Genomic DNA, 11056 nt, shown 5'->3' with positions numbered 1-11056 from the left:
TGTGCTTATTGGTGGCGGGGTGGGGGGGGGGCAAAGGTTCTATCTTAACTTTAGCACAATTGATTATTTTTCTTGGTTTAGGGGAAGTGTATACATGGGGAGATAATGATGAAGGGCAGCTTGGAGATGGAACAACTAATGCGATCCAAAGACCACGCTTGGTTGCAGCACTTCAGGGTAAAAAGATCAACCGGGTAGCCTGTGGCTCAGCACATACTTTAGCTTGGTCAACCAGTAAACCTGCTAATGCTGGCAAGCTCCCTACACAGGTAATATTTTTGGCTTATTGCATTCAGGTTTTAAACATACCTATTTCCTTTCTGGATCTCTGCATAAACTCAGTGTATTTTGGTTTGTCTTTGAATTTGAGCCAGTTACATTGTTTTACTTCTGTATTTCCGAAGAAGGATTCCAGTTTTCTGTGGTGAGAAAACTTCTTCATTCAGTTGATAATCCAATACAGAACATTAACTCAGTTTGCAAATTGGCAGGAATTCTAATTCTGTATTCTAGCTATGAAAATCTTACACCTTTCAAGAGAATTCTTAATTACTTACTTTACATTGAGAAATTGTTTTTTTTCATCTGTAATGCCTTGGTGTAGTGATAACAGGAGATAAAATATGTCTGTTTATAGATAAAGAGAGTTGTAAAATAAGGAGAAGCAAGAATAGTCTGTCATGTTTCTAATACTTGTTTCAGTTTAGATGGATATTATCAATATCTTTTATAAACAACTGAACTCTGTATTAAGTTTTGACAGTGTGAATAAGCAAATATCTGACTTTCTATACAAATATGCCTGCAAATCACATTAACCATTGTTCTGCTTAATAAAATAAGACATAAAATAATTTTAAATTACATTCGGATATCATTGCCTTATCATAGGTTCCTATGGAGTACAATCATCTGCAGGAAATTCCCATAATTTCATTGAGAAACAGACTTCTGCTGTTGCATCACATTTCTGAACTCTTCTGTCCTTGCATTCCAATGTTTGATCTCGAAGGAAGACTTGATGAAACTGGCCAAGGACCCTCAGTTGGATTTGACACGTTACGGGGAATACTGATATCACAGGGAAAGGTATTTATCAGAATGTTTTTTGAAGGGAGTGATTTGTAACTGTAAGTAGAATTTACTGTTTAAACTGTTTCTGAAGAAAATAGAATCATATATTTCAGTTTGTTCTGTAAGTTGTATATCATTCTGAATATGCAAACTTCTTTCTTTGTGAATGTGCTCTTTTTGAGATGTTTTCCTCAGTTCTTCGTTAACGGAGATTTTGCGTGATGATCTTGAAAATAACACTGTAATCTTCAGTTTGTAGTGTAGTCCCATTCTAGAGTATTCAGTAGATGCTATCCTGGGAAAAGAATAGGTATGAAATGGTCATTGTCTGCTTTTTATGTTACATTTGTCACGATCAGGTGATACCCTGGTTGATCTAAAGCTGTGTGCAGGTACAAATTTACTTTAAACTGGGCTAAATGTGAGGACAGAATACCTAGGAGTTCAATCTCAAAGTGGTAAAGAAAGTGGATTTTTTTATAGTTCTAAGTAGTTTATAGTTGTAAATAAGTAAATACTTTCTCAGTCAAAAGAAGAATCTAGATAACTGTAATGCTTTAAGGCTCCAACACTATTCAGAACTTCAGATGAAAAAACCTTTAAAAATGTGACTTGCCTTCAGTATGACCAGCAATTTTGGATCTGAATTTTCTCACTGTCATAGTAACTTGACCAACAAAAAAATGATAACCTTATGTAGACAGACAAAATCTGCTGGGAGAAATATCTGAAAAGAGAAGCAGTTAAATTTCCCTCTGCAGTGCTGTTCTATGTCCTTAAGTAAGACACATGGCCTGTGACTGGACTCCTTAGCATGTATTGTCTCAAGATCTCTTTCTCTAGACTCCAATAAAATTGTGTAGTAGAGCAATTCAGCAGAATACATGGCTCACAGACCAAGAGAAGACCACAGATTTTTCATCAAAACCTAAATTGGAAAAGAAGAAAGGAAAATGCTAGCTATTCTGTTCATGACATTTTTATGTGATAGTGCTATTAATAGGGAGTTTTTAGATCTATTAAGTGTAGGAATGGGTGAATTTTCAGGAGGCAGATTCAACATAATTTGCTTTAAGACTGTGCAGAACAATTGCAGAATGTGATACCAGGTATATTCTATGTCAAAAGCAATCAATAGAGATGCCAGAAGGTGCAATGCTATATTCATATCTAGGCATTTAAGCCAGGCTTGCCTTCAGAGATTCTGAAGATGAAAAAATCTTTTTAAAGCTTGCTTGAAACTGACAGTGTGTAAAATTAGATCCAAATATTTAGTGAGATGTGATCTAGTGAGATTTAGTGAGAACCTCAGATGCTTGAATTTGCATTAAAAGTTGATTTTTCTAATTTTTATTTGTGGTTTATTTATTGCCTTCCATAGCGAGGTGATCTCATCTTTGGCTTTTTTGATTGTTTTTTTCTGATATTAATTATTCTCCATATACATACATTATTCTGGTATAAACCAATTTATACCTGCATACTCAGTGGCATGTTGGTTGCTTAGTAATAACTGAATCTGGATGCAGTACAAACTTTCAAGCCATGGTTTTGAGTGGTACAGGAAAGACTTTCTTCTTTACTTTTTTAGTATCCTGACTGTTTCAGACTTGAATTGTATTAGCACAAATAACATGAGCTTTAAATAACATGTCACAGCTTTATTTTCTGTTACTTTTATTTCTAGTATTTCAAAAGTATTTGATGCTTGTTTCCATTTCTTCTGAAGAAAGACTCAGAGGTGTTATATTTTTCTAGTGTTTTGTGATGTTCTCAGGAGGAAATTGGTGAAGGATAATACTGCAGGTTCAGTTTCTCTATTCTGCTGAAGAGTCTCTTCTTTTTTCCTGAGTTGAACAACATATGTGTTTATCTGTGAAATATGTGCAGCTTTCTTATTTGATTACAGTTTTTCCCCCTTTTTTTTTTTGTATTTTCCTGTTTTAGGAGGCAGCTTTCAGAAAAGTTGTGCAAGCAACCATGGTGAGAGATCGTCAGCATGGACCAGTTGTAGAGCTCAACAGAATACAGGTATCTTAAGCTGAAGGGTTTTAGTTCAATATCTGTAGTGCTGTCAAGTCCCTTTGTTTCAGCTGCTTGGTATCTGAGTACTGAATTTTTATCCGAGAAACAAACAAAGAAAATAAGTGAATGCAGCAAGGGCTGCTCATTTTCTTCTCAGTATGTTTGTATGTTTGTATACACATTGTAGTTGTTTTGGGAGAGGAGGATACTTGTTGAGTTGAAATATTAAGTGGTGATTTAGACTAATGAGCAAAGTGTGTCCTTCTTGACAACGGGCTACTTTTTCAAATCTCACTGCATTTTAGAAGAGGAGTGATTCTGATGCCTTCCTTAGCTTTCTAAATGGTCAGATGAATTATTTAGCTGTTGCATTCTTAACAGATCATGAAGGAAAAAAAAAGCCCTTGAATATAATAAAAAATCAGGTTGATAAACTTGTGCTTTGATTGTCACATGTGGTCATATGGATTGCTGAACTCTTTGGTACGAAAGGGCCTTTCTTCCTTATCATGATATTAGAAAATGTAATGTTGTGCCTTAGGCCAGATATGTCTTTTTTTTTCCATAGATATCTCTGTAGCCTAGAATAGTAAAACATTGTTTTTGTTTAAATGGACTGAAGCTGGTCTTACAGAGTCCTCATGCATTTCTTTAGTGGTGGGGGTGGTTTTTTGTGTATTGTAAAAAGTAAGAAAACCTACTCTTTGTAAGGTTAGAATGGAGAAATTGTAAGAATTTTGACTAATTAGTTTTGTCTTAGTGAACAGACGTACAGGAAGCCTGTACGGGTTCAGCCTGTTGTGGCTGAACCCTATTTCTGCTTCTTTGCCATTTTCTGTGGGCGCTTAAAATTTCTTGTGGTAACGTTATGTGATTAAAATGTGTGGATTTGGTTTGTTATCTGGGAAGCTGATGCTGAAGAGAGTGCCAGAGAATTTCTCATTACTTTTTGTTTGTGTGAAGTCCAATAAAGTGGTGCAAGTATTTAACTTTAAGCAGGAAACTAGTGAGTAGGTTTTGGGCTCATCTCCTAGTGTTGAGTTAAGATAGGCTTCCCCTTGTATTCCAGTTAGGTACTTGAATCTGTCTTGAACTCTAGTGAAAAACTGGTAGCTGCAGGGTTTTCCTTCATCGTAGCTTTTGGAGGAAATGAAATACTGCTGTAACACAAGTCTGTCCTAGATATAGCCAAATGAGGGCTAAAAAAACCCCATGTTTGTGATTAGACCTGATTACACAGTATCAAGTATAGGTCATAATTTCTTGAGGTAGTTTTTCCAGAGAATGAAAATGTGGATTCTTAAACTGTTTGATCCTGTGTAATTCTTAATAGATTCAAAGCTGCTTTACATAGTGACAAACAGCTAATTGTCAGTGTTAATTTTTATCTTATTTGCAGTTGTGAGTTTAACTACAGCTAGGCTTTAAGATCCCCTTGCTTTCAGAAGACTCTTCTTACAGTTTCTTACAGTCAGTTCATGTCATCATCTTCCTTCATATAAAATAAACAGATGAGTTTTTAATTTAAAGTTGTTTTCCAGATACTGACCTGTTTAAAAAAAAGAATTCCTCAGCTTACTCTGTTATTGAGTAGTTTCTTTGGAAGTACCAGGACTGGATGTAACAGCTATCTAACTTGCTGCGTAAAAACAAGCCCAGCACCACTCCTTTGTCCTAATGTCAAGTTTTACATGGGCCAGATTCCTTTAGAGTAGGTCACATTCACCTTGCATTCTGCTTGGCCCTGGATCTTTTCTGTTGGGAACCTTTTGATAGTAGGACATAGTATTTTTATGTATTTTTCTTGCTCAGGATTGTGAAATACAATATGATGGCCATTGTGCAACTCGCCCAAGTGCCAGCCTCGTATTTCTCTAGCATAAAATTGAGGGTAGATGTTTTATGCTTTGAGGTGTAGCATGAGAGCAAGCTCAAGTAACAAAGACAGTTTGCGACATTTTTAGAGGAATGCATAGGGCAGAAGAAACCAAATGATGCCATTTTATCCTTACTGCTTTTTGGGATTGGTTGTTAAGTGAAATGTTCCGGAACAGCACCTGAGTTTTGTTCTGGAAAGGTGTAATAGAAGTAGCTGAAGACTGAACCAGAAAGTGAACTTAGAGTTACTTCTCTGGGCAGGACTCCAGTGCTCTAACTAGCAGATCAGATTTAGCTAGTGTTTAAGTACTGATGTAGCTCAGGTGGTGTGAAATGGGCAGACATATTCATAACGCTGTTAAATCATATCTTTGCCTTTAGATGAAAGATATTTTCACAGCATTTGAAAGGAATAGTGAATCTTGCAGCAAAATGAGTGGGGTTTTTCTTGCATGCCATTTCTTACGGATCTTCATCAGATCTTAAAATACAATTTTTCTGTAGATATCTAAGAAACATTACTCTGTGTGCATATATACATATATATGTTGGTAGTGCTTACTCATTTTTAGAGGCTCCTAATAAGTATCATAGATACATATTCATTAATAATAATATTTGAATATAAACCCAACATGTATTCACTTTTCGGGCCAACAACGCAGACTCTGATCTCTCTTATGTATGAAAAACTTACCCAGTTTTGGCAGTTGAATGTATGAGTAGCGATAAGATGCATTAACTAAGTTGATTGCAATCCAGAAAAACTGAATGGCTAATTCTCCAGAAACAGAGGAAGAAAACTTTATGAACAGGTTGTATCATTGATAACCCTCTGTCTTTCCATTTTTCTTTAAAGATGAACAGATGTAATGCTGAGTAGAGAGAGATAAACAAGACTGTTGGAATTTAAAGATAAGTAAGGTATTAGTGCTTGGGAGAACATAAAATTCCTTATCTAGGGAAGAAAGCCCATAGGGTTGTCAACTGAAATGGTAAGAATCATTCCGTCTAGCTACAATGAACATACCTGTTGTTTTTGTATGTTTCTACCTTTAACAGAAAAATTACTAAGGCCTCCTAATCAATCTCCAAATTTTTAGTTTCATTTAAAAAAAATCAGCTGTATTTGAACTAAGATTGTCTCAAGTAGTTATAACTATGCCAGGTCATAGAAATTACCTAGAACAATATTCAGCATTGTCACTTCAGTTCAGGACATGTAGGGGAAGCAGGTAGGTAACCAGATACTGTTTTTCATATTTGTGCAAACCCAAGCATTAGTTGAAAAATTTCTTCTCTTACAGAGGCACTGGGATTTGCAGTGCTTGGAAGTGTTGATAATTGTAGTAATCGCTGACAGTTAAATAGCTATGTCACAGAGATAGGACCTATTGCAAAAGTTGCAGTGCAGCCTATCCTGAAACCAGTAACACTTTAATGTGTAGGTATGTCCTATTTTTATATCAGAAACAAGCTGACAAAGTATGGGCTGGATAAGCATACGGTGAGGTGGGTTGAAAACTGGCTGAATGGCCTGGTTCAGAGGGCGGTGATCAGTGGCGTAAAGTCTAGTTGGAGGCCTGTAACTAGTGGTGTACCGCAGGGGTCGGTACTGGGTCCGGTCTTGGTCCACATCTTCATTAATGATCTAGATGATAGGGCAGAGTGTACATTTAGCAACTTTGCTGATGATACACCAGATAGTTGATACACCAGAAGGTCATGCTGCCATCCAGAGGGACCTCAAACAGGCTGGAGAATTGGACTAACAGGAACCTCATGAAGTTCAACAAGTATAAATGCAAAGACCAAAGTCTAGTTGGAGGCCTGTAACTAGTGGTGTACCGCAGGGGTCGGTACTGGGTCCGGTCTTGGTCCACATCTTCATTAATGATCTAGATGATAGGGCAGAGTGTACATTTAGCAACTTTGCTGATGATACACCAGATAGTTGATACACCAGAAGGTCATGCTGCCATCCAGAGGGACCTCAAACAGGCTGGAGAATTGGACTAACAGGAACCTCATGAAGTTCAACAAGTATAAATGCAAAGACCAGCACCTGGGGAGGAGCAACCCCATGCACCAGTGCATGCTGGGGTTAACCCAGCTGGAGATTTGCAGAAAAGAACCTGGGGTTCTTGGTGGGCACCAAGTTAAAAATGAGCTAGCAACATGGCCTTGCCATGAAGAAGGATAATGGGCTTCCTGAGCTGTGTTAGGAGCCCAGCAGGTTGAGAAAGGTGATCCTTCTCCTCTACTCAGCCCTGGTAAAACCACAACTGGAGGTGTGTCTAGTTCTGCTGCTCTGAGTACAATAGGGACATGAAGATACCGGAGGGAGTCCAGCAAAGGGTCACAAAGGTGATTAAGGGACTGGAACATCTCTCCCATGAGGAGAGGCTGAGAGAGCTGGGACTCTTTATCCTGGAGAAGAGAAAGCTCAGGAGGCATCTCATTAACATAAATGTTCGTCTACCTGAAGGGAAGGTGTAAGGAAGATGAAGCCAGGCTTTGCTCAGTGGTGCCTGGTGACAGGACCAGAGGCAAAGGGCACAGGAAGTTCCTTCTGACCATAGGAAACAGTTTTCCGCTGCAAGGGTCACCAAGCACTGGTGCAGGTTGTCAGGAAGGCTGTAGAGTCTCTATCCGTGGAGATACTTGGAACCTGTCTGCACATGGTCCTGGGCAGCTTGCCCTAGGTAACCCTGCTTGAACAGGGGTGTTGGACCAGATGACTTCCAGAGATCCCTTCCAACCTCAACGATACTATGGTTCTGAAATAGTTCTGGGCTTCTAATAGCCTGAGATTTTAAGTGCTTTCATCCTCCTGGAGAGGATTAGGATATGTAATAGGAATCTGTGATATCTATATCTAGGCGCAGGTATTAGGTGGTACTGAAAAATACTGTAGTGCCGTAATTTGAAATTTGGTTCTTTTTCTCTATATGTCACATATGTAAAGATACTCTGTGGACCTCTGCAAGTGTTTCACTGAGCACATTAGTATCTTGTTAATCTTACGGTCTGATCTGCATGGTGAAGACAGCTGAAATACGTTCTTACAGTGGCTTTTTTAATGTGCTTACTCCATAGGTAAAACGTTCTAGGAGTAAAGGAGGACTGGCTGGGCCTGATGGTACAAAGTCAGTGTTTGGACAGATGTGTGCTAAAATGAGTTCCTTTAGCCCTGATAGCCTTCTGCTTCCTCACCGTGTTTGGAAAGTCAAGTTTGTTGGTAAGAAGATTCTCCACCCCTCTGCCCTATTTTGCACTTACCTTCACAGTTTTCTTCAAATTTACTTTTTTGGAAAGACCTGAAGGAAGGAAGGGAGGGATATAGGAAAACAACGTATGTCTGTAGGCAGAGGGAAAGTGCTTAAAATGTTTGGAAGTAAAAAAGCATTTTTAATTGATATTTAAAATAAAAAACCTAAAGATTTGTGGAAACGTGTCTGTACAATCTCCTCAAGTTCTAGGGGCGACTATTCTGCCTACAACAAACATTCTGCAAAAGCTAAACCTATTTTTCAGCAGTCTGAATTGGTAAATAATCCTGGCTATCTGGTTTTACTGGTAGGGCTGTTTTTACAATTCACATATCACTTTGAGCTTTTTGATGAAAAATGTTTAAGATTGAAGAGCCATTCTATCTACTCTATATAAGATATACAGAACATATATCTGCTTTAAAATGTTACTTAGGAAACATGTTGTTTTTACTTCCGTTTTCTACCTCTTTTATCTTGATTAGTGTTTAACACAAAAATCTTTAGTTACACCCTGGCAAAATAGGCGGGTTTTGACACTGAAATATGTTGTATAACCTTCCAAATAGTATGATTTACAATGAACTGGAAATATCAAAATAAAGGAAAACATGATGTGTTTTCATATGAACAGATATGATAGTGTAGCTTTTAGTAAAATTTTTTCTCAGTCATCCCTGTGAAAGGAAATACAGTTTATTTCAATACTTTATTTTTGAAGCGGCATTTAATTTTGAGCCTTTTTTTCTTCTCCAAGGTGAATCTGTGGATGATTGTGGTGGAGGTTATAGTGAATCAATAGCAGAAATGTGTGAGGAGCTTCAGAACGGGCTGACCCCTCTGTTAATTGTGACACCAAATGGAAGAGATGAATCTGGAGCAAACAGAGATTGTTTCCTATTAAATCCTGCTGCCAAGTCACTGTTGCATATGAACATGTTTCGTTTTCTTGGTAATGTCTTAGTAATGTTGTGACATTCTACTTGCATTACATGATCAGAATATTGGGAACCTAACTCAAAACAATTTAAAATATTATGTTTAAACTTACAGGTGTACTTTTGGGCATTGCTATTCGGACTGGCAGCCCTCTGAGCCTCAATCTGGCTGAGCCAGTGTGGAAACAGCTTGCAGGAATGAACCTGACAATTGCTGATCTCAGTGAGGTAAGTATCAATCTCCTAAGTAGGATATAACTCACAGAAGAAAAGCAGACTCTAGCATACATTTTTCTCCAGTGATTAGCTTTCCTGGTTCTTATATACTTGTATTTTGGCTGGCCTTTTACATTTTGAGCCAGTATAAAAGGATGACTTGTACTCACTGTTAAAACAGTAAATAGAAGTCACTCAGAAGCAGATAAATAAGGTAGTTGAATTCTAGAACATTCTCAAATCTTCTCAAGGGTTTGACTAGACAAATGTTTGTAGTTGAACTCCTACTTTCCAGTAGACCTTTCTGTAGCTGTTACTCTCTGTTGTACCAAGATGCAGTAACTGATTGGGTGCACATGCCTACGCTGTTTTGTAGTAAAAGAAAATGAGTTCAAACTACTACTGAAAATAGTTTGTGCCCACATACTGAACATCAAAAACTTCTAATTTCTGTTTACTGAGCACAGAAAATGTGGAGTAAAAGTTAGGTCTTCATTACAAGAAGAATTCCTTATCAAATACTGTCATGTAGAAATGTACCTAATGTAAAAGCATTGAGTCATTCACTTGTCAGTAAGGGGATTCCTTTTGTACCAAACCCAGCACTGGACTTTGTAGAAATGATTAGGTTTTTAAGCTTTAAATCTATTTTCTTTTATAACACAGTTTCTTGGCAAACGCTCCCCAGAATCATTGAAATCTAGAACACTTGCATCCTCCCACGTCCTGGCATAATGAAATTTTATGTAAAAGACTAAGCCTTTTTATGGCTTTGAAACTAAGTTAGATGGGTTATGGTCAGACATTTGACAATGCTTTTGGGAGATGACGCATAATGCTTTTGGTGTGCAAGAGACGCTGTTGTATAGTGTCAGTAAGCTGACTTTAACTTGGGCTTGTTATTTTCAAAAGGTTGATAAAGATTTTATTCCTGGGCTTATGTACATTCGAGACAACGAAGCTACTTCAGAAGAGTTTGAAGCTATGAGCCTCCCATTCACTGTGCCTAGTGCAAGTGGTCAAGATATTCAGCTGAGTTCCAAGTACACCCATATTACACTGGATAATAGAGCTGAATATGTGAGGCTGGCAATAAACTACAGGTTTGTTGAATAAGTGATTCAAATTATTTACATGAATGAGCGTTTTCTTTTTTTAAAGTATGTCAAAGCTTTTAAACAATATACTACTTCAACTTCTTATATACAAGTATTTCAATATTTTCATGTGATTAGAGTATTGATTTTCTGATTCCTTTGAATCTATCCAAGGAGAAAAGATTAAACTTAGTTTATTTTGTTACCTAAAAATTATTTGAATAGCTGTCCTGACAGAGCAGTTTTGGCAGCCAGTTTCACAGGTGGAGAAATGGACCATCCCTCTAGTTTTTCTTACGCGATAAAGTAAAGTAATAGGCCTTGATCACTACGTTCTTTGCGAAGAGAGCTTAGATTAAGTACTGTTTCTCCCTCAGTTTTTGTCATCACCAGTCCCAGCTGAATCCTTACTCTGCTTGTATGTACTATTCTATTCTATCTTATTTGGAATACACAAAATGTTCATTCCCTGAACACCATAAAATAAGTCTGATACCTATGTGTAGACAACTAGCTTCACGCACAGGTGCTAAAAGCTGAATGTTGGACTGAAATC

At 37.5% G+C, this 11056-nt stretch overlaps 1 protein-coding gene across 1 annotated transcript in view; it reads left to right on the top strand.

The window, feature by feature from the left end:
* LOC104497665 (E3 ubiquitin-protein ligase HERC2) overlaps positions 1-11056 on the top strand; it is a gene marked incomplete at its 5' end in the record, with an annotated part of 39059 nt that overhangs the window by 24644 nt on the left and 3359 nt on the right. The window contains 7 exons of the mRNA XM_010140940.1: positions 82-269; positions 892-1089; positions 3022-3105; positions 8077-8218; positions 9007-9201; positions 9303-9415; positions 10316-10506. Of these exons, the coding sequence (XP_010139242.1) occupies positions 82-269; positions 892-1089; positions 3022-3105; positions 8077-8218; positions 9007-9201; positions 9303-9415; positions 10316-10506 (1111 nt within the window). The remainder of the gene's footprint in view (positions 1-81; positions 270-891; positions 1090-3021; positions 3106-8076; positions 8219-9006; positions 9202-9302; positions 9416-10315; positions 10507-11056) is intronic.

The sequence above is a fragment of the Buceros rhinoceros genome, unplaced genomic scaffold (genome assembly GCF_000710305.1).
Source record: "Buceros rhinoceros silvestris isolate BGI_N320 unplaced genomic scaffold, ASM71030v1 scaffold2468, whole genome shotgun sequence".
Classification (NCBI taxonomy): domain Eukaryota; kingdom Metazoa; phylum Chordata; class Aves; order Bucerotiformes; family Bucerotidae; genus Buceros; species Buceros rhinoceros.
Note: the sequence above shows the minus strand (reverse complement) of the source record. Positions and strands in the feature narration are given on the sequence as shown.